This window comes from Emydura macquarii, unplaced genomic scaffold (genome assembly GCF_026122565.2).
Source record: "Emydura macquarii macquarii isolate MOO-44397 ecotype Brisbane River unplaced genomic scaffold, CSIRO-AGI_Emac_v2 contig_380, whole genome shotgun sequence".
NCBI classification, from domain to species: Eukaryota; Metazoa; Chordata; order Testudines; family Chelidae; genus Emydura; species Emydura macquarii.
This window is the reverse complement of record NW_027130517.1, coordinates 3,241-29,910: the sequence shown is the minus strand read 5'-3', so window position 1 is coordinate 29,910 and position 26,670 is coordinate 3,241. Positions and strand designations below refer to the sequence as shown.

At 63.9% G+C, this 26,670-nt stretch overlaps 1 protein-coding gene across 1 annotated transcript; it reads right to left on the bottom strand.

Annotated features, from left to right (window-relative positions):
• Window positions 1–211: 211 nt before the first annotated feature.
• IMPDH1 (inosine monophosphate dehydrogenase 1) lies at window positions 212–26,670 on the bottom strand. Its single transcript, XM_067535666.1, has 14 exons — window positions 26,620–26,670; window positions 20,077–20,178; window positions 19,804–19,878; window positions 18,316–18,522; window positions 17,983–18,070; window positions 17,144–17,343; window positions 16,557–16,647; window positions 15,680–15,775; window positions 15,120–15,263; window positions 14,488–14,632; window positions 14,100–14,243; window positions 13,456–13,539; window positions 3,504–3,520; window positions 212–468 (listed from the first exon to the last, which is right to left on the bottom strand). Exons 2-14 carry the CDS (start codon window positions 20,116–20,118, stop codon window positions 365–367), a joined length of 1,437 nt encoding a protein of 478 aa, XP_067391767.1. The 5' UTR covers window positions 20,119–20,178; window positions 26,620–26,670; the 3' UTR covers window positions 212–364.

Sequence of the window (26,670 nt, the reverse complement as noted above, 5' to 3'; positions counted from 1 at the left end):
TCCAGCCAGGCCTTGGCTGCCCGTGAAGCCGCAGTAGGGGTGGGGGGCGCCCCCCCAACACTCTTGCGGGAGGGGTCGGACACCCCCGTGCTAAGTGCTGACTTGCTCTGCCCAGCATGCAGGGGGAGGCGGCCCCCCCCCCCAGAGCTCTTTCCGGCCCCCCTTTTCTGTTCTTGTCCCGTCAAAGGGGGTCTGGCCCCGGGGGCCGGGCAGAGCGCGGCTGTGGTCCAGCTGGGGAGTGGGCGCCAGGGCCAGGCGACGGCTCCGGGCGGGCGGGCGGGCGGGCGAGACGCTCTGGGCTCTAGTGCAAACCCGTCCCTGCGAGGAGCGGTCCGGGCGCTGTCCCGGCGCGGCGAGGGCTGGCTTAGATGTGGCGGGCGCGGCTGGCGGCGACCGGGGCAGGGACGTTGGGAGCTGCACGCTGGCTGCTGCTTCGGAGCCCGTCCTCAGTACAGCCGCTTCTCGTACCTGCAGGGGAGAGGGGGAGGCAGGGTTAGCGGGGGGGCCACGACCACCACCCCCCTGCACACAGGACCAGCGACAGCGGGGCTCGCCCCAGGAGCCGTACCGGGGAAGGCAGCTCTGAGGGGCAGGGGCTGAGCCAGCTGGCCTAGAGGGGGGGCCTGGGGAAGGACAAGGGGACCACTGTGTCCAGCCCAGCTCCTCCCCAGACCATGCTGCTACCAGCTGGTGCCCTGGCCCCCCGGCTGCCCTGAAGTATTGGGCCTGCTGCAGCACCAGCCTCCCGGGGCGAGGTTGCCGGTGTCCATTGCAGTCCCCGCTCAGCCCGGCCTGGGGAGAACAGCCAGGCCTCTAAGCCAGCCCTCGCCGCTCGGCCGCCCTCAGCGCGCCGTGAGTGGCTGGGTAAGCAGAGCCCCAGCCTGAGGGGTGGCAGGAGCCTGGAGAACCCCGGCTCCCCCGCAGGCAGTACCCACGCCCTGGCCGGGCGTGGCGGCCGGGACCTGCACGGCCAGTTGGTGGGTGGCTGGCAATGCCCAGCTCACACCCAGCAGCCTTGGCTCAGAGGAGCCGGACGCACGCTCCAGCCACGTGCACACAAGCTCCATGCGGCGGGGCAAACCCGCTGCTGCTACTGCCGCCGCCCCGCGGGGCTGGCTGGAGTCAGAGCGGCAGATGCTGCAGGCAAGGACTCGCTGCAGCCACTTCTGGGGTGGACCAGGGCGGCTGGCTGAAGCTCACAGCACCACTGCACAGCCGCTTAGGAAAGGAAGAGCAGGAGCCGCTCCCTCCCCGCTTGGCGCTGCAGGGCGGAGGGGATTCTGGGGCTGGGACCGCCCCGAACCGGGCGGGTAATGCGCTACAGGAGAGGCGAGCGCTGGCAGGAGGGGGTCACTGGCTGACAGCCATGAGCGGGCAAGATTTGGAGCACTTAGTGGTGTAAAACCAACCCGTTTACACCAGGCTCTGCAGTAACCAGCCCCAGGCAGGCACCGCAGCACAGGCCCGGGTCTCACACAGCCCTGCCCGTTAGACCTTCCGGGCCTGCCTGGCTCGTACGTCCTAGAGGATGGAAAACTGGGTGACGACCTCTGCGCCCAGCTCCATGACACACCAGGGGTTGGAGGGATATTTAGCCACAAAACGGGGCCGCATCCAAACCTCTGAACAACAGCTGGGAGACGACAGCGCCTCCCCACCCCCAGCAAGGGCCCAAAGCTCCTGACCCCCGTGGCCGGCTCCTCCAGGGACCCGTGGGGCAAACGCCAGGGAGGCCAGGTGCAAAAACCTGCAACTTCTACGGTAAGACACAGCACGGCCTGCCTGTCGCCCAGCAGAGGCGCTCAGAGCCCACGCCATCACAGCCCAGCACCTCTGCCCCCATCTTACAGATGGGGAAAGGGGCTCACCCATGGACCCAGGCAGGGAAAGAACCCAGGAGTCCTGGCCCATGGGTCCCCCAGCCTGCTACGCTGGAGCGGGTCATGTTCCTCGGCTCCCGGCCAGCCGCCCGTCCCTTCGTTGGCCTGGCGTGGGGCGCGGGCTCGGCAGCCCGCTCGCAGTTTGACCCATGGAGCTTTGTGCGCCCTGCCCGCCCCCCTTCCCCTCTGCAGGGCTGCCCACACTGGAGGCTTCGTTTCTAGCAGACGTGCCCACGGGGCAGCGCTTCTGCTGAGGCCCCAGAGCACCAGGGCTGGCCGGCCCGGCTGCAGCGGGCCCAGGAGAAAGCTGGGCCGCATGCCACGGGCACGGCCCCAGCAGGGTCCAGGGATGGGGACGCGTGAGCGTCAGCCAGCACCTGGCACAAACGGCTGTGAACGCCTGATCCCCTTGCAAACAGGGGGCACAGCCCCCCCCCCCCCCAGTACAGCTGCGCCCGACTGCAGGGCCTTGCGCTCCTTGGCACAGGCCCTTCTGCCACCAGGCAGGGCCCCTCACCTGGCCCCCATGCCCAGACCAGCACACAGACCCTGCCCCCCGACACACAGGGGCTAACCCCTCCAGGGCGGGCCTGGCCTGGCCCAGGCAATCTGCTTCCCACTCTGCAGGGCCCCGATCCCCAGGGCAGGTCCACCCGGCTGGCAGCCCCCAGGAAACACCAAGCCCTTGGGCCTGACCCTTCCCCCACAGGCACCAGGCTCTGACCCCTAAGGCACATGCCCCATGCGGAAGCCACCCCACAGAGCAGACATCACGCGGCCCCGCAGCCCTGCACCTCATGGACCCCAGCCCGGAAGCCCTACATTGCATGAACCCCAGTAGCCTCTCAGGCCATTAGCAACCCCCCAAAAAACCGTCCCCAGCCCCCAGCAGGGCCTGGCTCTCTCCCCACAGACCATCGACTCCTGCCCAGACCCACAACGCCCAGGCAGGGCCCAGCTCCCCAGACCATGGACAGCCCCCATGGCTCCCGCTGCTCCACCAACCCCCAGGCAGGGCAGGGCAGGGCAGGGCCCAGCCTAGCCCCCCACAACCACTGACTCCCAGGCAGGGCTCAGCTGCCCCCGGCCCCCAGCCTATCTCCCCTGAACAGAGGGTCAGCTCGCTCTCCCGTGTGTGGGATACAGGCACCGCTGCAGGGTGGGGTCCCGACAGGCGGGGGGCTAGGGGGTCTCCCTGGTGGGTGGGATTTCACGGCAGGGCCATCGCAGCTCATGGTACAATGGGGGAGGCAGAAACCCCATCTCCCGCCCCCCAGGTCCTCATCCTGTGCACAGGGCATTACAGCCCTGCCCCGTACGGAGCCAGGGAACAGGCGGGCAGGAGGCACTTGTCCGAGGGGACGCGCCTGCTCTGGGCCGAGTGGGCCGGGGCCTGCCGCTGGTTCAACCCCTTCTCTGGATGGAAGTTTGTAGCTGGGGGCCAAGGCGCCCCCCCACTTCCCTCTGCAGCCCCAAGGGGAGGGACAGCCCCCCCCTGCACCTGGGGAATTGGATGGGGGGTGCTTGGGCAGCAAACCCAGAGGGGCCCCCCCGGAGCCAGCCCGCCACCCCCGCAGGTATTGCTCTACACCCAACTACGGAGAGGAGGCGCTGGTTACTTACATGGCAGAAACGTAAAGCTACGGGCCGAGGCGTGGGCAGGAAAGAGAAAGAAGGTTACAAGATCAACGTGGTCCCTCCGCCCGCCTGCCCCCCACCAGCAGGGAGCCACCCCTTCCCGCCCCACTGCTGGGCAGCCGCAGCTCCGCCAGCTACCGAGACCCCACCATTGCTGCGAGCACGGCCTGGCCGCTCGCCAGCGCGGCACCGCCACGAAGCACCCGGCGCCACCAGCAGCAAGCGCCCACGCCTCCGCTCGCCCAGCCAGACACACCCCGGCCGAACGGGGCGTTACCTCACCGGCCCTGCGAGCCTTTGTCTGTGGAGATCCCGGCACGCCGTGTGCACGAGATCCAGCGGGGCCATGCAAGCGCCCTGCATAGCCTCATGCCCCCGCCGCCCCCCGGCTGGGGGCAGGCAGCCTCGACCGCCCCTTAGTCCCCTCACTGAGCCTCCACCCCGGCAGAGAGGGACCCGCCCGCACAGAACGTCTGGCAGAACCAGTCCCTGGCAGGTGGGTAATGGGCCAAGGCGAGCGGCTGGCAGCTGCCAGGTTCCTGGGATGGGGGACTGAGGAGTCCTAGCGGCTCTCCTGGATTTGGCACCTGCTCACCCCACCAGCGCGCGAGGTCTGGGACAGGCGTGTGCTGCACTCCAGCTCCCGGCACTGCATGGGCGGGCTGCAGGGGATGCCTGGCCTCCAGCTCAGGGAGCCCGGAGAGATACGATCTCTGCTAGGTGCTCACCTGCAAGGTGCACAGCTCCACTCGGCTGCCTCGGGGAGGGGGCACCGGAACTGTTCACAGCCGCCCCCAGTGCCACGAATGAAAATAAAGGGGGCAGTTTCCTGAGGGACTTGGCCCCGTCTAAGCGATAAAGGCGGCTCTGAGAACAACTCAGCACGTGGGGCTTGGTTTCTGCCTGATACAAATACGGGTTGGGGAGGAAAACGGGGCAGCCAACCGCCCAGTTCACGTGACAGTCAGAGGCCTCCTTGCGGAGGCGTTTAGGTGAGCTCTCGGCCCCACCTTCTCGCTGGCAAGGCAGCGGCGGCAGGGACCCAGCTCCCGCGGCTGGCGGAGGCCTGAGTGTGTTTGAGACCGCGCTGGGGAGGGGAGCACTTGGGGAAGGATTCGAAGGGGGAGTTTCCACACGGGTCAGGGAGGACAAGCCTCACAAATCAGTTTAGGAAGCCTGAAAGAGTGGGCTCGGGGAACGCCACGTGGGTGGGCCCGGGCCGGTGGGGTGCAGCGAAATGGACCGAAATGGACCAAGGGGAGGCCGGAGAGCAGGAGTGCGGGGATGCAGCGTGACATCTTGGGCAGGCAGGGGTGGGGGAGGGGGCTGAGGGGTGAAACCGTGCTGTGGATCCAGAGGCTGATCTCGCAGGGGACCTCCTGCCCGAGGCAGGGATTTCTTGTCGGGCTCCGGACAGCTTCCCAGCCATCACGTGTAAAACGGTTGGGTCGGGGTTGAAGGATCTGCCCTGGGTTCTGCTGGAGTGGGGCGAGATCAGCGGCTGCATGGCCGGGCGCAGTAGCTCTGTTAGCCAGTGCTGGCTGGCTCAGTAAGGAGCTACGCCTGCGCCTGCATCCTGCCTCCTCTTCTTCCTGACTCTGGCTAGTGGGGAATGGGAGGGAAGGCACGGACGGCCCGGGACAGGCTCCTGGAGGGACCCTGGGCTAGTGCTCCGAGGCAGGAGAAGGCATCTGTTGTTCCTGCCGGTGGGGAACAGGTCTATCGCCCCGTGTGTCGAGCACAGCCCTGAGAACGGAGTCCTTCAGCGGCCAGGCGTGTTTGGCTCAGGTCTGTCTGCCACAGCTGCGACTGATCCTGGGAGGTGGAGAGCCCTGGGCTTTATTCCACGCAGCCAGCTCCGCGGCCACTGCAGCTTGAACAGCAGCTGACAAGAGTCGGCACTGCTGCCCTTCGCGGAGGGGCTGCCTGTCAGCCTCTGCGGCTCCTTTCAGCGCGGCCGGGAGCTGGGCAGGGCAGGGCGATCGCAGCGAAGGTCAGGCCGGACTCTTTCTGGACAGAAGTACTCACTCACTGCCGGAGGAGCTCCCGATACCCTTTGCAGCCGGCCTGGGGGTCCGTCCAGCAGCCAGGCCCAGGAGGTGAATATCCACAGCACGTCTGGGGGGTCGGTAAACCTCAGCCATCCTGGAGAGAGCGGAGCTGAGCGCTGGCAGGAGGCGTCAGTGTCTTGCTGTCCCATCACGGACGGGCTGGTCTGAGCCCTGCCTAGCGGGAGACAGGCTAGCTGAGCCCCTGTGCATCCCGTGGGCTGGGCAGGACACAGGGCACCTGTGATTGCACACTCAGTCCCGACTCAGCATCTTCCGTCTCTTCCTTCTGGGAAGGGCGAGCTGCACCTGGAGAGGCGTTCAGTTCTGGCCAGCCTCAACGGGGTGCAGGCGGTGCTGGGCTTCTGGGCCAAGCTCCCAGCCGGGGCCCAGCACTTTGGAGGACCAAGGCCAGCTGGCAGAAGGGGCTGCAGGGGCTTTCTGAGTACCAGCAAGAGGAGTCGTCAGCCTGGTGCCCCACGTACAGGGGGCAGGAGAAGTGGGAGCTGTGGGAGAAGAGTCTTTTCGGGGGGTCAGGGAGACGAGCATCTCTGCTAGAAGACGCCACTCCAGAGCAGGACCAGCTTGTGGTCCCCCAAAAGAAGCATCCCGGCGGGGCGCATCATGCGAAGGAGTGAGGCCATCGCGTGACGGGCGTGGGGACTGGACTAGCCAGGAGCAGTCGGGGGCATGGAAGAAAAGACACAAGTGAAGCAGCTGGCAGCCAAGTGTTCCTAAGCCAAACTCACACTGGGAATTTCAGCCGAGCCTGTTACTCGCTGAGCGGGGAGCTCATAAAATCAAAGCTGAACGTCCCCGAGTCACGGCGGGCACGGCCCACGAGCGGCTGGAGGAGCGAGGCCAGGGATCGACGGTGTGATGGAGCGTGCCCTGCAGACCCAGCTGCTCTTTGTTTGAGAGACCGGCATCTCTGCTCGGCCACCAGCTCCCTCCGTCTGTCCGGGCCTGTGCCGGCTGGCCAGCGGGTGCGACGGCAGGGCGCCGCCGAGCGCCTTCTCACTGCCGCGGAGGGCTGGAGGGAGCTGAGGGACGGCCAAGGCCACGCGGCCCTTGGGCAGGGGCTGTGTGCGAGGAGCCCAATGGACGCAGCCTGCCAAAGACCCCGATTTGCGCCCGAGGCGGCACAAACAGGACCCGCACAGACAAGGACTCGCAGAGCCGTTGTTCCCCAGCTGAGAGAGGAGAATCGGCCGCCCAGCGCCCCAGGCAGGGAGCCCGGCCCCACAGATCCTGCAGGCAGGGGTGGGGGCAGGTAATGCACGGGAAGAGGTGGTGACGGCAGAGGCTGTGGGAGGGACGGGTGGCAGGACACGGCTTTATTTCCCCCAGGCAGGGCAGGGGCTGAATTCTCAAGTCTTAGCCAATGCGCAACACACACACACCCACCCCCGAAGGCTGACAGCCAGGCCCGGGGCACTTGGAGACGGCCCCCCCCCCCCGTCAGGCTCAGGAGACGTCAGGGTGCGCCGGACCCGAGTGGGTTCTCAATCCCATCTCCCCCCTCCGTCACAGCGCTGGCCTCTCCCCCAGCCGGGCTTGCGGGTCAGGCTGGACCGCGAATCCAGCCTGTCCGCCCCTCCACGCCAGCGCAGCCATGCTTTCACCCCCGGAGCCCCCTAAGTTACCGAAGGGAGAACGCTCGAGGGGACAACGTGGCTCTCAGCGCAGAGAGAGCCTGGGAATCCACTTTGGGGAAAATCCCACAAACAAGCCGTCAGGCTGCCCTCCCTCCGTCCAGGCTGAGGACCCCCCCATTGATCGAAGGGCTTCTCTCCTTGTCAGACAGACATTCACACGCTTCATTCCAGGTTTCTGCCTGGGAATTTGCCTACATTTCAAGATACCGCCGACAACGCGATCAGCGTCTGTTCTGGCAAGCGGCAAGGGGACACTGCTCCTCCAGACCCCTCCTTGAGGTTCGACTGGACTCCCACCCAGACTCCCAGCCTCGGTCCCTGTCTGCTGCTCCCACGTCCCAGCTGTGGCCGCGCAGACTCTATGAAGCGAGTGAAACAAAAGCCACCGCCTGCCCACACTGAACGAAGGCTGCACCCTTCACACAGGTCGACCGATGGGAGACGCAGGCCGTATCTGGCTAGCGAGCAGGGGCAGCTAACGGGAGTTTGGCCAGGGAGTTCTCCAGGTGAAGGAGGCGCGACTACTTGACCCTCGGGGGGTGTGTGAGTTTAAAAAGGCCACTCCTAAGCGACCAGGGGAGCTAGTGACCAGGGGCAGCTACCAGAGGAGTTTTGCAGGGCAGCAGGAGAGTGGGGGGTAGATAGACTTCATTACCATTCTGTAAGCTAAACAACCCCCCCCCCCCCCCCATAAAAACCAAACAACAACAAAGGAAAGAGCTGCGGGAGGAAAAAGAGAACGCAGGCAGGCGTCCAGCAACAGCGCGGGGGCTATCGAGTTTATTGCACTGAGTGCAGCACGTCGCAGGTGCTGGACGCGTGCATTCGGTGCAGAGAGCTCCTGGCCCCCAGAGAACGCATCCAGGCTTTGGAAAGCAGGGTGGCAGGCCTGGAGGAGTTAGGGAGACAGAGAGGTACCCAGACGAGACTTTCTGAGACACACTAGAACGGTCCCGCCCCCCCATCTGACAGCCCCTCTGTGCTGCTGAGAGGGAGGAAAGCATCAGAGAAGGAGAACATCGAACTGGAGCGAAGGGACACGATCCCGTAGTTGGGACCCTCCTTCCAGCCGATGTCCTGGTCTCCTCTGGCACCGAGGGAGGAGGGAACTCCAGTTACTAGGAAAAGACAGGTGACAGACTGGGGTCATTGGAAAGACAGAGAGCTGGGTAGTGATGACGGGGAGAAGTGCAGACGACTGCCTGCCTGCCGGGTGCAAAGACAGCGGCTCTCTCGAGACAGACTTATGAGCTGTGCTGGGAGGAGCCGGTGGCCGTGGTACCTGTAGGCACCAGTGACATGGGGACGAAGAGCAGAAAGACCCTGGAGGCCGGATTTAGGCTGCTAGGTAAGAGACTGAAGTCCAGCACCTCCAGGCAGCGTTCGCTGAAATGCTTCCAGTTCCACGCGCAGGCCCCGTTAGACAGGCCGACCCGCAGGATCTCAATGCGCGGAGGAGACGGTGGCGCAGGGGGAGGGGTTTAGATTTATTAGGAACTGGGGAGCCTGTACAGGAAGGACGGGCTCCACCTAAACCAGACCGGATTGCTGGCACGTAACATTAAAAAGGTCGTGGAGCAGGTTTTAAACTAAGGGCTGGGGAAAGCCGACAGGTGGGGAGGAGCACATGGTTCAGGCAGAGACATCCCTGAGGGGAGGATCGATTGATGGAGATTCTCTGTATCCTAGTATGGAGGAGAGGACGGAAGAGGATAAAATATGGTCAGGATCTGATGAGAAAGAGTCACATGAAAAAGAGCCCGATTCAATTATGTCACATAATGGCAGCCAGCTACAAAGTGACAATTTTTAAGTGCTTCTATACAAATGCTAGAAGTCAAAATACGCAGCTTGGTGAACCTGTGCGCCTCGTATTACATGGGGATGCTGAGACAATAGGCATCAAGAAACTTGGTAGACTGAGGATAATCAATGGCAGGTAATACCAGGCTACAAAATATATCGGAAGGACAGAATAGGTCACACTGGTGGGGGAGCGGCATATCTGTGACAGAAAGCAGAGCCATGAAATAAAAACCTTAAATGAACCAAACTGTGCCACAGAATCTCTATGGGTAGTAATTCCATGCTTGACTAATAAGACTAGAGCAGTAGGGATATGTACTACCGACCACCTGGCCAGGATGGGGATGCTGACTGTGAAATGCTCAGGGAGATGGGAGAGTCTCTACAAATTAAAAACTCAGTAAGAATGGGGGATTTCAGCTATCCCCATACTGACTGGGTACATGTCATCTCAGGAGGAGATAATGTTTCTGGACACCTGAAATGACTGCGTCTTGGAGCAGCTACTCCTGGAACCCACAAGAGGAGAGCCAATTCTTGATTTAGTCCAAAGTGGAGCACAGGATCTGGTCCAAGAGGTGAATATGGTTAAACTGCTTGGTCATAGTGACCATAACATACTAAAATTTAACATCGCGCGTGTGTGTGTGTGTGTGTGCGTGCGTGCGATCGAGATGCTAAAGGAGCACTCAAGGAAGACCAGGCTATTGCAGAGAAACTAAATGAATTTTTTGCATTGGTCTTCATGGCTGAGGATGTGAGGGAGATTCCCAAACATGAGCCACTCTTTCAGGTGACAAATCTGAGGAACTGTCCCAGGTTGAAGTGTCAGTAGAGGAGGTTTTGGAAGAAATTGATAAAATAAACAGTATTAAGTCACCAGGACAAGATGGCATCACCCAAGAGTTCTGAAGGAACTCAAATGTGAAACTGCAGAACTACTAACTGTGGTATGTAACCTATCATTGAAATCAGCTTCTGTACCATATGACTGGAGGATAGCTAATGTGACACCAATTTTTAAAAAGGGCTGTAGAGGCGATCCCAGCAATTACAGGCTGGTATGTCTCACTTCAGTACCAGGCAAACTGGTTGAAACTCTAGCAAAGAACAGAATGATCAGACACATAGATGAATGCGATTTGTTGGGGAAGAGTCAACATGTTTTTTGTAAAGGGAAATCACGCCTCACCAATCCACTAGAATTCTTTGAGGGGATCAACAATGTGGACAAGAGTGATCCAGTGGATATAGCGTACTTAGATTTTCAGAAAGCCTTTGACAAGGTCCCTCACCAAAGGCTCTTAAGCAAAGTAAGCTGTCATGGGATAAGAGGGAAGGTCCTCTCCTGGATCAGTAACTGGTTAAAAGACAGGAAACAAATAAATGGTCATTTTTCAGAATGGAGAGAGGTAAATAGCGGTGTCCCCCAGGGGTCTGTACTGGGACCAGTGCTGTGCAACATAGTCATAAAGGATCTGGAAAAAGGGGTAAAGAGTGAAGTGGCAAAATTTGCAGATGATACAAAACTACTCAAGATAGCTAAGTCCAAAGCAGACTGCGAAGAATTACAAAGGGATCTCGCAAAACTGGGTGACTGGGCAACAAAATGGCAGATGAAATTCAATGTTGAAAAATGCAAAATACTGCACACTGGAAAACAGAATCCCAACTCTACATATAAAATGATGGGGTCTAAATTAGCTGTTATCGTTACCACTCAAGAAAACGACCTTGGAGTCACTGTGGATAGTTCTCTGAAAACATCCACTCAGTGTGCAGCAGCAGTCAAAAAAGCTAATAGAACGTTGGGAATCATCCGGAAAGGGATAGATAAGACAGAAAATATCATATTGCCACTTTATAAATCCATGGTGCACCCACATCTTGAATACTGTGTGCAGATCTGGTCGCCCCATCTCAGACAAGATAAGTTGGAATTGGAAAAGGTACAGAAAAGGGCAACTAAAATGCTCAGGGGTATGGAACAGCTTCCATAGGAGGAGAGATTAATAAATCTGGGACATTTCAGTTTGGAAAAGAGCAGCCTAAGGGGGGATATGATAGAGGTCCATAAAATCACGACTGGTGTGGAGAAAGTAAATAAGGAAGTGTTATTTATTCCTTCTCATAACACAGGAACTAGGGTCACCAATGAAATCAATAGGCAGCAGGTTTAAAGCGAACAAAAGGCAGTATTTCTTCACACAGCGCACAGTCAACCCGTGGAACTCTTTGCCAGAGGATGTTGTGAAGGCCAAGACTATAACGGGGATCAAAAAAGAACTAAGTAAGTTCGTGGCGGACAGGTCCATCAGTGGCTATTAGCCAGGCTGGGCAGGGATGGCTGTTTGCCAGAGGCTGGGAATGGGCAACAGGATGGATCAGTGGATGATCACCTGGTCTGTTCATTCCCTCTGAAGCACCTGGCCCTGGCCCCTGTCGGCAGACAGGTCACTGGGCTAGAGGGACCATTGGTCTGACCCAATATGGCCATTCTTACGTACTTCTCCCCAGTACTCTGCCCGATTCGCCCCACACATCCCAGGAAGCCCTTGGCACGTGCTGATACCGCACACCCGACCTCTCAGGCTGATTGTTTTGGCTGAGCAAAGTCAGCATAAAAATTGGGTCTCCAAAGGGAAGCGTAACCCCAAGCAGCCTCTGGGCCAGCGATGGCCTCCAGAATTCTGCAACCCAGCCCCAGGCTTCTCCGAGCCTGAATGCTCGGCACCGCTCAAGGAAAGCACAGGCCTCAGGGCAGAGCTGGGCACGCTGGGAACCGCATTCCCCTGTATTCAAGGTGGACGGCCACAGGCACGTTCGGGCAAGCGGCTCTCACCGCCTGCCTCCATCTGGTCTATTCAGATTGTAATCTCTTTGGGACAGGGACCCTCTGCTGCCCTGTGTTCGTACAGCACCTAGCGCAATGGGGCCCTGAGCTCAGCTGGTCCTCTGGCACTACTGAAATAAACATGATGAATAGTAGTTCCTGCCCAGACCTCAGCATACTCCACACACACCCCTGCCCCCCCACCTGTCCGTTCCAGGCCCTGTCTGAGCTCTGGCCTATCTCCCCTTCCCCACCCCATCCATCTAGACACCATCCATCCCTGGGCCTCATCGCCCAGCCCCACAGTACAGCCAGGGGCGATGCTGCGAGACGGCTCTGAGTGTCCTAGATAGAATACAGAGTCCCTGGGGTCAGGGTGCTGCTAGCCCGACCCACTGCTGGACTCCCACCCGGGCTCAGAGAGACACCACATCCCGGGGCAGACGCAGGAGCTGCCCCCTTGGGCAGGGAGCCAAAGCCCTGCCCCGCTGGCAAGGGGAGAACCGGGAAGGCAGGTGAGCCTTTGGGATCCGCTCCCTTGCGGGCGGGCGGACGGTGCAGGGGGCTGCCAGACGCACACCGTCCCCAGCACTGCCCGGGAGCGACAGTTCACCCAGCCCCACGAGGGGCCACGCCCGGACCCTGGGGGCGTCCGGGGGGTCAGTGATGTGCGGGGAAGCCGTCCCTCGCGCTCTCACTGGGGGAACACCTCCGCCTGGCCAGCAGGACGCCGCTACCAAGCCTCCGACGCCAGCCCAGCGGGTGGCCAACGGGGACAGGGTCTAGCGACCGCCCTCCCAGAGACGGGCGACGCCAGGGTCCCGCCCAGCGAGCAAAGGCGGGGCAAGTCAGCAGGGCTGTGGGGTGGCAGGGACGCAGCGACTGCCTGCCCTTCTGCCCCAGAGCTGGAGGCCCCCGGAGCTCCTCATGGCATGAAGCTGCAGGCAGCCCAGGCGGACTGCGTTCCCGGGCACCACGTGCAGGGGGCAAGGAGGCGGCAGCAGGGAGCGGCTCCCCGAGGAGGGTCCCCGCCTGCCCCAGTGACAACACTGCTGCCACCCTGGCCCTCCCCACCCACAGCGGAATCTTTTGCTGCCCCCCAAAGGGGAGGAGAGCATGACCATCTATGTTCTGTACAGCACCTAGCGCAGGGGGGCCTGGTGCTGGCCTAGGGCTCCTCCCGGGCGCTGTGGCCACTAGATTTGCACGTCAGTAAGAGCAGGGGCAGGAAAGGGGGGAAGAAAAGGAGCTGGGTAGACGCACCGGGGCGGGGCAGGAGCCTTTGGGAGGGTCGTTCCCGGTGCCGGGGCTGCCTGGCCATGGCGGGGAACCACGCACTGCCAGGGGGGCACCGAGAGCTAGGCTGCCTGTGGGGCCAGAGCATGGCTCTGGACTGCACCAGGCCCCCCAGCCAGTCAAGAAAGGCAGGGTCACCTGCCCTCTCTGCACCCCCAAGAGCTCAGACCCAGCACCCCCAAGGTGCCGCGCAGCATCCTGGGAGGCGCCGCGCTGCCACGCAGCAGCCAGAGGGCCCCGCTCCGGGCGGGGGGCAGGGGTGGGGGCCGGGGGCTGGGAAGCAGCAGGACACTTACGAGTGGAGGCCGTGGATGCCGCCTTCGATCTGGGCTGACATGGTCCTCTTCTCGAACTTCAGCTCGCCCGAGTACATCATGGAGCTGGCAAACACAGAGAGCGCGGCTAGGCACGCTGCCGGAGTCACCCCCAGACCGGCAGCGGGGCGCCGTGGGCAGGCCACGCAGGAGGACAGACAGAGCCGCAGGGACAGCACGCGCACAGGGGAGCATGCCGCAGCTGTGAGGGCTACATTCCCACGGCAAGCCGGCCCAGGCCTGCGCCAGCGCCCCGGCTCGGGCAATAACCCCACGCAGGGCCCATCCACCAGAGCCGTGGGCCTCAGCGACTTAACTCTGCCCGGCTAGCGGGGCCCCGGCGCAGCCCCCGCGTGCACCGGGCCTGGACAGCAGCAGCCCCTTGGCCGCTCGTTTCCCGTGGGACTCCCGGGCGCCGCTGTCCACGTCAGATGCCCTCGGCGCGGTCTGAGGGGATGAGCTCCGGGGCGGGACGCTCACTCTTCCCCACAGCCTGCAGCCCGCCTCACCCCTCAGATGCCACCTGTCCCAGGATCGTGCAGGGGCGGGGGCGGGTTGATCTCTTGGAGGCCCCAGCCCCAGGCCTGAGTCGGAACGGCAGGCCCCCTGCTTCCCGCGCCCCTCACCGGAGAATGGAGAGGCTCCTGGCCCCGATGTCCTGGCAGCCGTGCTGGATCCCGGCGATCAGGTACGGGACGAACTTCTGGATGGAGCCTTTGTCCTGGATGGAGCCCGAGACACCCTGCGCCACCTTCACCTTCTCCCCTTCGCTGCGGGGAGAACACAGCGGCCGTTACAGGGGCCCACGCCCCAGCAGCTGCTTCCCCCCCCCCGTGACCCTGTGTCCACCCTGCCCACCCTCCATGCCCGCCCTCCCGCCCACGGGCCCTGTGCCCCAGTGTCTGCAGGGGGAGAACAGCCTGGCAGGCTATGCCAGGGCCCGGAGGGCATTTTCCGTACAGGCTCCTACAGTCCCGGCGCCAGCCCCCGGCCGAGCAGAGGGGGGGGTCACACCTGAAGTATCGCTTCTGGCTGCTGCTGTTCTTCTCCATGGCATCGAGCGAGCCCATCCCGCGGTACTTCTTCAGCCTCACGCCGTCCGAGAAGAAATACTCGCCCGGGGCCTCCGTGGTGGCGGCCAGCAGGGAGCCCATCATCACTGGGGGGAGAGGCAGAGAACGGGGGGGGGGCGTCAGTGCCTGGGCGGAGACCAGCCTGCGGCTCCCCTAGGAACACGCCTGGGGCAGGGCTCACCCCAGGGGCACGCCCATGTCCTGCCGCGCAGCTCCCGCCCGGCTCAGACAGCGGAGCGCCTCCCGGGCTCCCACCCAAGGGGGTAACTGCCACGGCAGGGCCGGACGCGGCTGTCTGCGGGCACGGGAGCAGCAGCCACATGGCGGGGTGGGGGCACCTGGCCGGATGGTCGGGAGCCGGCCCCCTCCCCCAACCAGGAGGGATTTGCCCGTGGACTCCGGCAAGGCACGTGGGATTTCACGCACCCGACCGTGGCACGCTGGAGCCAGCGCTGACCGCGAGGGGAGACCAGGCCCTGCGGCGCTCTCTGCCCCCTTTCCCTATAGCAGTGCCCCCTAGCGCCACCCCGGGGCGGGTCGCTGCCACCCCGGGGCCAGGCAGGCTGGACTCACCCGTGGAGGCTCCGAGGGACAGCGCCTTCACCACATGCCCCACCGTCTGGATCCCGCCGTCGGCGATCACGGGCACGCCGAACCTGCGGGCGTACTCCGCCACCTTGTACACCGCCGTGCCCTGGGGCCTGCCGCACGCCATCACTGCAGCCGGGGACAGGACCGTCAGCCCCGGGGCGGGCGGGCACCTCGCCGACACGCCGGGCGCCACCGGGCTCCTCGGCCAGCCGCAGGCGTACGGCAGGAAGACGGCACCGGGAGCTGGGCACACGGGAGCAAGCCATTCCCTGGCCTGAGCAGGGGCCAGGAGGCCTCCAGCAGGCCCTGCCGGGAGGCGGAGAGGGGCAGAACGACCCCCACACGGGACATCAGCCCCAAGGACGGGCAGGAACACGGGGTGGAGGTCGCTGCTGCGTTTCCACCCACAGCCAGGTGGGGCGGCTGGGCTAACCACGGCTCCCCTCTGCCCAGTGGGGCACTGGTCCAGTCCTTTCCTGCCCTGCTGGGGGCTGCTGACACCCGTAAGGCCGTGAACCCCCCGGCCCGGCGCACGCCCCTACCTTCCTGCGTGATGCAGATGGAGCCGCAGCCCATGCCCACGCGCAGGCCGTCCACCCCCGCGTCGATCAGGTTTTTCGCCTGCGCCGCTGTCACCACTGTGAATCCAACAGCAGACGAAAGCAAAAGCAGCCATGAAACACCCGGTCACCGGGCCCCAGCCGGGGGCACACACAGGGCCCGCCTGACCTGCTCGCGGACAGGGAATCCGGCCCCTCCGCCCCACCCTGCAGCCTGGGACCTGCCACGCCGCAGCCGGACCCGCCGTCCGCCCGGCGAAGGCCTCTAGCGACGGGGAGATGGGACTGGGCAGAGCATGGGCAGGATGGTGCTGGTGGGTGGTGCCCCTGGCCCGCTCTTCTGCTGGGCCCTGCTCCAAGGGGCCTGGGCTGGATCAGGTCCTGGAGGAGCCGACTCCGATCCCGGCACGGCGAGCACTTGTATCCAGGCTCAGCAATGGTGCCCAGCCGCCCAGAACCAGTGGGGCAGGGGCTCCCTCAGCTTGGGGGTGCGTCGGGTGCAGAAGGTCCTTGCTTTCATCTGCCCCGATGACCTGTGGGGCCTGGACGTGTGCGGCCCCTGGGGATGGGCTCCAGGCAGCCTGCTGCTCCCAGACTGTCCTTGTTCCCCAGGGAGGGTGTTCGGGCATTTTACCCCCACCACACGTGCAGCCCCGGACGCCGGGCTCTCGGGCCGGGGAGCAGAGCCCCGAGCCCAGACGCGCCGCGTAGGCGGCGGTTCCCCCCACACAGCTGCAGACGGCCCTCGCCGGGGAAAGTCACGGGGTTCCCGCCCTGCGTGTTCAGTGCTGGGCCAATTGGCGTCACGGCCCCATGAGGGCCCCCGGCCCCAGCAGGCTCTGCCCCCCCAGAGACTCACCATTCCCGCCGACCACCTGCAGCTCGGGGTATTTCTGCTTGATGTAATGGATCATGCTGATCTGATACACCGAATTGCCCTGAGAGGAGTCCTGGGGGAAGGGGGGGACGCCACAGTTAGAATAGGAGAGACGGCTCTGACCCAGCCCCTGCACTCACCCCAACCCCTGCCCGACTGCAGGGGGCCCAGCCACCCCCAGGGATGGAGGGGCCCTCGGCAGGGAGACACCCAGCCCTCGCTCAATGCAGCGCTTTCGCCGAGACCCTGCTCCACCCACTGGGCTCCTGGCTCCTTCCCTGTGCTCCCAGAAGCGCCGGCCTGTGGCGCAAACCCGGCCCGGCAGCTCTGCCCATGCTGGGAGCTGGCATCCCCGGGAGCAGGCGCCTGCAGCGTGCGGGACCGATCCAGCTCCTGGGGCTGGAGGGCGTCGGAGATCCCCGCGCGCAGCCTGCTCCGGCTGGGGAGGCAGACGGAGGGTTTGAGACCCAGGGGTCCAGCAAGCTGTGCCGAGCGCCTGGCTTGGCCGGGCAAGGGGCTCAGGGCTTTAAACGTTGCTGGGCCGGGGGCTCCCCGAGCCCGGTACCCACCAGCACCACCACGTCGACGCCGGCCTGCGTGAGCAGGTCGAGCCGGTACTTGTCGTCCTCGCGGGTGCCGATGGCCGCCCCGCACAGCAGCTGCTTGCGCGAGTCCTTGGAGGCCAGCGGGTAGTCGCGGTTCTTCTTCAGGTCCGTGCGGGCGATGATGGCTACCAGCTCGTCGCTGTCGTTCACGATGGGCAGCTTCCCTGGGGGCGGGCGGGGGCAGGGGGGCGAGTCACGCCAGGGACCAGGGGGGTGCCCGGCGGCACCACACGTCCACAGCCGCACACGTGACGGGGCCGGCGCCACCGTTACTCGCCTTTACCACGGACTGTGGCTAACGGCCCCGCCAGCCCCGGCCCCCTGCATTGAGACAAGCCAGTGCCACGGCCCAGCTCAGCGCCCCGCCCCGCCAGCCCCCAACTGCTAGCCACACTGCAATCTTGGCCACGCCGCCCAGGCCACACCTGCCACGCAGCTCAGAGCACGGGGGGCTGGCCCCACACGCCCCAGTCCAGCACCCAGGCTCCGGTCGGGCACAGCCACTTTCTACTCCAAGGCCCGGAGAACAACCCAGCGTCAGTGAGCAGAGGGAGCCCGGGGTAAAGGGCATGGCTGGCACGCCTGGCCTCCCGCCTGGGCACCGAGGGGGGGCACCAGCCCCGGGGCAGCCAAGAACCCGAAACGGGCTTGGAAACGTCTCAGCCTCTCCCCTGCCTTGCCCCCAGGCAGCACGTCGTGCCCAGGGCTGGGCCGGCAGGGGCTGCGGGTCGGGAATGAGGGGCACCGGCAGAGCTGGGTCTCCCGTGCCTGGGGCAGGGCGGGCGGCGCGGGGCCCCGTGCACCTTTCTTGCTGCGCTGCAGGATCTCATTGGCCTCCTTCAGGGTGATCCCAGCCGGCGCCACCACCAGGTCGTTGCGCTTGGTCATCACCTGCGGGGCCACGGGGCGCATCATCAGCACAGTCGGACAAGCCCCGGCGCCCCTCCTCCTCCCTCCCCCCCATGCCCTGCCTCCGCCTCCCTGCACGCCCCCCTGCCCACAACTGGGTGCCTGGCATCCCAGCAGCCAGCTCAGAGGCCCCGAGCTGCCAGAGAGCAGCGAGTTCTGCCCCACAGGCGGGCGGGCGTGAGAGCCAGCCCCATGCCCCACGCGGGGCAGGCCCCCCCGGCCGGTACCTCGCTCAGGGAGGTGGCGTAGTCCTTCTCGGTCAGGAAGTCGATGTCCCGCGAGGTGACGATCCCCACCAGCTTGCTGTCCATCTTGCCCGTCTCGGTGACGGGGATGCCCGAGAAGCCGTGCCGCGCCTTGGCCTCGAAGACGTCCCCCACGTTGTGCGTGGGGCTCATCACCACCGGGTCCGTGATGAAGCCTTGCTCAAACTTCTGCAGGGGAGGAGGAGGGAAAGGGAGAGTCACCCGCCCGGCGCCTGCAACACAGGCTGGGGGCAGCCTCCCACGAGCACCCGCCCCGGCCCTGTGCCCCTGGGGGGTGCCATCCCACTACTGCCCCGCCCCGGCCCCTGCCTCCCACAAGCGCCCCACCCCGGCCCTCACACTCCCCATGCACGCCAGTCTCTCTACTGACCCACCCGGCCCTGCTCTCCTGGCAGCCAACCCCCTTTGTGCCCCACCCAGCGCCCTCCCCCTCCCCCGGGCCCTATCTCAAGACGACAAGACCTCACTCCGGACACAGCCCTGCGCTCCCCAGGGTGCGCACACAGGCAGTGGGGTGCCAGGAGCTCCCGGCTCCATCCCCAGACCCCCTGGCACCAGGGCACTGATCAGCCTGGGCAAGTCTTTCCCCCCCCCGCACGCCCCGTGACCCTGATAGCCCAGGCGAAGGAGCTCTGGGAACTGCCCAGCAGGCACGGGCGGGAGGGGGGGCAGCACCAGTTGTCCCCATTCCTGCTGGGAACTGCTCTGCGGGGGCGTGATGCAGTGGAGGTATTTTTAGGGGTTTCTCTGAGTGTGCCTCAGTTTCCCCCCCATGTTACCCATGTATGTCGGCAATGGGACCCGGGCGTGTGATCATTGCAGAGGTCACTGGAGGGCGGATGGGCCCCCCCCAGCCACGTCCACCAACCAGACCCCTCTGTCCTCCTGAGTCAGCCGGCTGGGACAGGTTGTGCAGGCGGAGGCTAGGATGGGTGGCCACCTTGCCCGGGAAGGAGACAAAGGACTGGGGGAGGGGAAAGGGGACGGCTTGGGGGGTGGCTGGGGGGGGAGAGGATCGGGGGATGCAGGGCCCGAGAATGGGGCTCCCCAGCTGGTTGCTGCTGTAGCTTCTAATGAAGCTGCTAACAAAGTCCGTCTACACTGAGACCGGAGAGCTAATAACCCGTCTGACTCCCACTGGCTGCGAACCGCTTCCGACTGCAGGCCGGGTGCCTGGCCCCTCTGCGGCCGTGTAGGGCTCCCCAGAGTCCTGGCCAGGGGGTCTCCTGGGGGGAGCCCGGGCAGAGCAGGGGGCGCTGGATGCTGCAAGGGCAGGGTCAGGAGGCGGCTGCCCGGCTGTGGGGAGACCCGGGGGGTCTGGCTCCGAAGCACGAGGCTCCTGACTGGCTGCGCCCCGAGTGTCCAGAGCCTGGTTCCGGGGGACGCTGGCACAGGAGGGCACCGCGCTGCACCCCGCGGGGTAGCCACGAAGGACGGGGTGGTACTTGCCTTGACCTTGCGCACCTCGTTGGCCTGGAACTCCGGGGTGCAGTTGTGGTGGATGATCCCGATTCCGCCCATCAGCTGCGGGGAGAGAGCGGGTCAGCCTCTGCCTGCCCCACGGAGCCCTGGGGGCACCCCACAGGGGGGAGGGGCCCTCGGGACGCCCAGCCCAGCTCCAGCGAGCCAAGAGCTTGGGGACGGGAAACGGGGCCACTGAACCCAGAGCTGCAGAGGATCCCCCCACCCCTCCCCAGCACTCACTGTCCCCCCCGCGCTCACCGCCATGGCAATCGCCATGTCCGACTCGGTGACCGTGTCCATGGGCGACGAGATGAGCGGCGTCTTCAGGGTGATCTTGCGGGTCAGCGCCGAGGTCAGGTCCTGGGGGGCACAGAGCTGTGAACCCCTTTGCCCCCCCCAGCGATAGCCCCCCTAGGGGGGGAAAAAGCCGGGTCAGGGTTTAGTGGGGCAGGGACCCCAGACCCAGCCAAAGGGGACAGGCTCCAACCCCATCCCTGGCAGGCGAGTTCCAGACCGAGCTGCGGCGGGACGCCTCCTTAGCGAAGCTGCGGGAACCGGCTGGCCCCAGGGCTGGGAAATCCCTCGGGGCAGACTGCAGGGAACGACCCCTGGGGAGAAGGGGTTCCTGTGCCGGGAATGGGCTCCCCCCCAGGGAGGTAGAGCTGCGGGGAATCAGGAGACAGCTCGTGGCCCCCCAGAAGTGCCGCCGCAGGCTCTTGTGCCTGGACCACGATGTCCCACTCTCAGGACACCAGGGGACCTAGCGCCCCAGGCAGCAGCGCTGCAGAGCTGTTACTGGCCGGGGATCTCGGACGCGGGCCGGCTGCACGGCCACTCCTGTGATCCCCGCCCGAGGATGAGGCAGGCCTGGGACAAGAGTAAAGCAATCCTGGGAACCCTGCCCAGCAGAGAGGAACCTTTCCAGAAGGTGGCGATGGACATGGGGGGGCCCCTCAGCAAGGCCCCCCGGTCGGGGAAGAAACACGTTCTGGTGGGGGGAGATTTTGATACTCGCTGCTCCAGGGCTGTGGCTCTGTCCTGCACCATTTTCGGCAGGGCTGGGTTCCCCCGGCAGGTCCTTACAGACCAGGGGTCCAGTTTCACGTCAGCCCTGCTCCAGTGCCTGTGGGAGAAGTGTGGGGTCCGGCACGGCCTGTCACCCTCATCCAACGGGCGGGTGTGGGGGTTGAACGGGACCCTGAAGATGCTGCTGAAGACTTTTATGGCCCAGCACCCGCAGGACTGGGACAAGGACCTGTCCCACCTGCTGTTCACATACAGGAATGCCCCTTCGAGTCGCTGTGCGGGAGGAGGGCGAGGGGACCCCTGGACTTGGTGAGAGCTGAATGGGAGGGGGAATCGGGGGTGCAGAACGTACTAGCTTTCCGGGAGAAGCTCACTGAACTCATGGGCCTGGCCAAGGAGAACATAGCCAGGGCCCAGGGGAAGCAGTAGTTCTGGAATGACTGCACCACGCGTGCCTGCTCCTACGGCATCGGGGACCAGGTGATGTTTCTCATCCCAGGGCAGAGGACGAAGCTCCAGGCCGCCTGGGAAGGCCCCTTCAAGGTCGTCAAACAGCTGAGTGGGGTGAGCTACGTGGCTGACTGTCTAAGTGGGCGCACAGCCACCGGGGGTATCATGTCAACATGATGAAGCCGTACTGTGACGGGGGGGCTGGTGCTGGCCGGGTGTGGCCAGTGGGAGAAGGGGGAAGATCCCCTGGTGGGTCCTTGTCCCTGAGACAGGAGCCAGTCTCCCACTGGAATCGATTCCCCTCTGACCAGCTAATCCCCGGGGCCGGGGCTCACTACCCTGGCTGCCCACCGGGTGCAGGCAGGAGCAAATGCTCCCATCAGGTGTCCCCCTTCCAGAGTCACTGGGAAAACAGCCCAGGACCGGGAGACGGAGGTCCAAGATATGCTGGCTGTGGGGGTGATCCAGCCGTCCACCAGCCCGTGGGCCTCTCTGGTGGTGCTGGCCGCCAAGAGAGACGGGAGGATCCGGTGCTGTGTGGACTATCGGGAGCTGAACGCCATCACCGGGTCTGACGCCTGCCCCATGCCCAGACGGACGAGATCCTAGATAAGCTGGGGGAGCTTGTTAGCTTACCACTATGGGTCTCAGCAAGGGCTACTGGCAGGTGCCCTTAGACCCGGGTGCTAGGCAGAAATCTGCCCTCATCACCCCATAGGGCTCTGTGAGTTCCTGGTCCTGCCTTTCGGCCTCAGGGGGGCGCCCGCCACCTTCCAGCGCCTGCTGGGCCAGTTACCGAGGGGGGTGGAGAGCTTCGCCCTGTCCTACATCCACGACATCTGCATCGTTAGCCAGACCTGGGCGGACCCTGTGTCCCAGGTGAAGAGGGGGCTGGGGCGCCGGAAGGAGGCAGAGACGTGTAAGGTGAGGACAGCCGAGGTTACAGACCTGGTGGGGTGCGGCTGCCTAAAGCCCGAGCCAGCTACGGTGGAGGCGATCGGAGACCGGCCTGTCCCCCAGACCAAGAACCAGGCCCAGGCCTGTATCGGGATGGCGGGTGCTACCGGAGGTTTGCACCTCACTCCATCTCCATAGCCTGAGCTAGGTAAGAAGGGGGAGCCAGACAAGGGGATCTGGCCCGAGCCGTGCCAGGAAGCCCTGTGTGCGCTGACAGAGGCTCTGATCCAGGGCCCGGTTCTGGTAAATCCAGATTTCCACTAGCCCTTTACAGTGTTCGCAGATGCCTCCGACACAGGGCTGGGCGCGGGGCTGACGCAAACCGCCGCGAAGAGGGAGAGGCGCCCCGGCGTGTACCGGAGCTGCTGCTGCCCCGAGAGCAGAACGCTGCTGTCCTGGAGGAGGCCTGGCCATGGGGGGCTCTTAAGAAACTGCAGCCGTACCTGCTTGGTCGGCAGCGGCACTGTGGACCCAGACCACTCGCCTCTGACCCGGCTACCCCAGATGAAGGGGGCTAGCGCCGAGCTCATGAGGTGGAGTCCGATCCTCCAGGATTATACTACGGACGTGGGCCACGTTACGGGCTCTGTCACGGAGAGGGGCCCCCAACTTCCCCAGATCACCAGCAGAGGTGACCCTGCTCAGTTCGGTCTCCGAGCGGGGGGGGGGGGGGGGGGGGAGAGATGTGACGAAGTGGAGAGATTCTTGGGGTTTTCTCTCTAAGTGCTGTGTGCGTGCCTCAGTTTCCCCCCCATGTTACTCATGTATGTCGGCGATAGGACCCGGGTGTGCGAGACCACATTTCAGAGACCACTAGAGGGCGGATGGGCCTTCTCCAGCCACACGTCCGCAGACACGGCCAGGACCCCCGGCCCTGGCCCGACCAGCTGCAACAGGCTGGGGCAGGCAGAGACCAAGAGGGGTGGCCACCTAGCCCGGGAGGGAGACAAAGGACTGCGGAGGAGATCGGGACGGGGCTGCGGGTGGCTGGGGGAAGAGGCCGTGCCCGTGGGGGGCCAAGGGGAGGAGGACCTCGGAGGGGGGCTCTGATTCTCCGTAGGTGGTCGCTGCTACCACCTCTCATTAAGCTGCTAGCAAAGTCCTTCTACGCTGGCACCTGAGAGCTAATAACCCGTCTGACTCCCACGCGGCCTGATTCGCTTCTGACTGCAGGGCGGGTGCCTGGCCCCTTTGCGCATGGAGGAACTCCCCGGGACCCATCTGGGGGCGTCCCGCAGAGGGAGGTCCAGGCTGAGCAGGGGGCTGACCCTGCGAGGCCAGATCTCGGAGTTGGGCTGCGCTGGTGAGTGGAGACCCCGGGGGCAGGGAGGGCAGGACCGGGGCAGACTCCACAGCACCAGCCTCCCGCCTGGCTGCGTCGAGAGGGGACCCGCGCAGGATCCCGGGTGCGGGCTCCGTCACACGGCTGCAGCCACAGATCCCCGTGTTTCCTCACCAACCCCAGCCTTGCCTGGCCAGCCCTGGCTGCCTCAGCCGGTAATTGCCGGGCTCCTGGCCTCCCTCCCCACCACGCTGAGCAGCACAGGTGCGACTCAAGCCCAGCCCTACAACCACAGCCACCAGCCCCAGTTCTTGGCACCCCCGGACGACGCGCACGGAGCTGGCCGGGGAGGGGCAGCCTGTGATGGACTCGGCGCCCGGGGGCACAGGCCTGGCTGCCGCCACCGACCCTGCCATGCAGCCCACGTGAGCGGGATGGGCGGAGAAGCCAGGTGTGGAACTGGGCAGTGTCGTGTCCCCCCTACCCCCCCCCAGCGCTGTGCCGCGTGTGGGCTGAGGGGACACATCACAGCGAGATGGGGGCAGAGCCAGGACTAGGCCCCAGAGCTCCTGGGTCCCACCCTACTGCCCGAGCCATACGGGAACCCGGCCGCTCCCGCCTCCACCCCACAGCAGGCCAGCTGCAGGTTGCCGGAGGGGCTCACCGCTAGCCCCGCAGGCAGCCTGGTAGCTAGCACAAGCAGCTCCCACGTGCACTGGGTCCCGGCCCGAAAGCTCAGGGCGCGCTGGGTCTTGACCCCCTACCCCTGGGAGAACTCAGAGGAGGCAGCTCCCAGCCGCCCTGGCTGGCTCTGCCCCCGTCCCAGCTGGCTTTTCCTTCCCACCCGCCCCGCTTCCCACCTGCCTGGGTTTATTTCCCTCCCTCCCCCAGCCCTGACCTTCAACCGCAGCGATTAGCTGAGCCCAACCCACACGGGAGCTGATTAGCGCTGAAATGTTTCTCTCTGCAGAGCCAGATTCCCAGCTCGGAGCTCCTGCCTTGCTCTGCCGAGGAAATGCGCAGCAGGGGCCCAGCCAGGCCGGGACACACCTAAGGGGATCCAGCCGGGGGCCTCACCCAGGTAGCCAGACCAATGGGGCCCACCTCAGTCCCAGAAAATCATGGAGCAGGTCTTCAAGGAATCCATTTTAAGGCACTTGGAAGAGAGGAAGGTGATCAGGACAGTCAGCCTGGATTCACCAAGGGAAAGTCATGCCTGACCAACCTGATTGCCTTCTATGAAGAGGTGACTGGCTCTGGGGATGTGGGGAAAGCGGTGGACGTGATATACCTTGACTTTAGCAAAGCTTTTGATACAGTCTCCCACAGTATTCTTATCAGCAAGTTACAGAAGCATGGGTTGGATGAATGGACTATAAAATGGATAGAGAACTGGCTAGAGCATAGGGCTCAACGGGTAGTGATCAATGGCTCCACGTCTAGCTGGCCACCGGTCACAAGCGGAATGTCCCAGGGGTCGGTGCTGGGGCCGGTTTTGTTCAACATAGACTCACAGAAAATTAAGGTTGGAAGGGACCTGAGGCGGTCATCTACTCCAACCTCCTGCTCACAGCGTTAATGATCTGCAGGATGGGGTGGATTGCACCCTCAGCAAGTTCACCAATGACACTAAGCTGGGGGGAGTGGTAGATATGCTGGAGGGCAAGGATAGGATACAGAGTGACCTAGACAAATTGGAGGATTGGGCCAAAAGAAATCTGATGAGGTTCACCAAGAGTCCTGCACTTAGGACGGAAGAATCCCATACACAGCTACAGACTGGGGACCGACGAGCTAGGCAGCAGCTCTGCAGAAAAGGACCTGGGGGTAACAGTGGACAAGAAGCTGGATATGAGTCAGCAGTGTGCCCTGGTTGTCAAGAAGGCTAATAGCATATTGGGCTGCATTAGTAGGAGCATTGCCAGCAGATGGAGGGAAGTGATTATTCCCCTCTATTCGGCATTGGTGAGGCCACATTTGGAGTATTGTGTCCAGGTTTGGGTCCCCCACTACAGGCAGGATGTGGACTAATTGCACAGAATCCAGCGGAGGGCAACAAAAATGATTAGGGGGCTGGAGCACAAAACTTAGGAGGAGAGGCTGAGGGAACTAGGCTTGTTTAGTCTGCAGAAGAGAAGAATGAGGGGGGATTTGATAGCAGCCTTTAACTACCTGAAAGGGGGTTCCAGGGAGGATGGGGCTAGGCTGTTCTCAGTGGTGGCAGGTGACAGAACAAGGAGCAACGGTCTCAAGTTGCAGGGCGGGAGGTCTAGGTTGGACATTAGGAAAAAGTTTTTCCCTAGGAGGGTGGTGAAGCACTGGAATGGGTTACCTAGGGAGGTGGTGGAATCTCCATCCTTAGAGGATTTTAAGGTCCGGCTGGACCAAGGCCTGGCTGGGATAGGTTAGTCGGGGTTGGCCCTGCTCTGAGCAGGGGGTTGGATTAGATGACCTCTTCACATCCCTTCCAACCTTTGTCTTCAGTGATTCTCTAAGTGCCACCCAGCTCAGGAACAGCTGCAGGGACTCCAGCTCCCAGCATGCAACGCTCCAGCTTGCTACAGGATGGGGCCCATCAGACAGCCCTGCCTGCCCCACAGGGTGCTAGGAAACACCCCGGGGGGGGGGCTCAGGATCTGCCCAGGCAGGCAACATGCACACTGCGGTCAGGCCGGGTCTCCCCAGGCCCTGCAATTTGGGCAGACCATCCTACAGGCCCCATGGCGGGGACACCACTTCCCCAGTCTGCCCTCCTGCACCTCAACCCCATACTCTCCCTGCTGGGACCCTGGGGGGGGGGGGGGGGTGATGCTGCTCCCAACCAGAGGGGGGCTCCACTCCAGCCCAATGCCCCTGCCCCACATGGTCCCCTTGAGGAGTGGGGCCAGCCAGCGGAGGGGCCCCTGTGCCCTTGAACCGAGCAGTGGGGGAAGGTGACTCATCACATTAACACTCCCCAGCTCTGGTGCTGCCCCGACCCCAAGCCCATCCGACCCCCAACACCCCAGGCTGCGAGGGGCTGGTGTGCCCCCATCAGCGCTGGGTCTGGGGGACGCCCCAGCGAGTGCTCCAGGGACCAGACTCACCACCTCGTCCGCCGTGAAGTCGATGAAGCCTGGGAGGATCAGGAAGTCGCT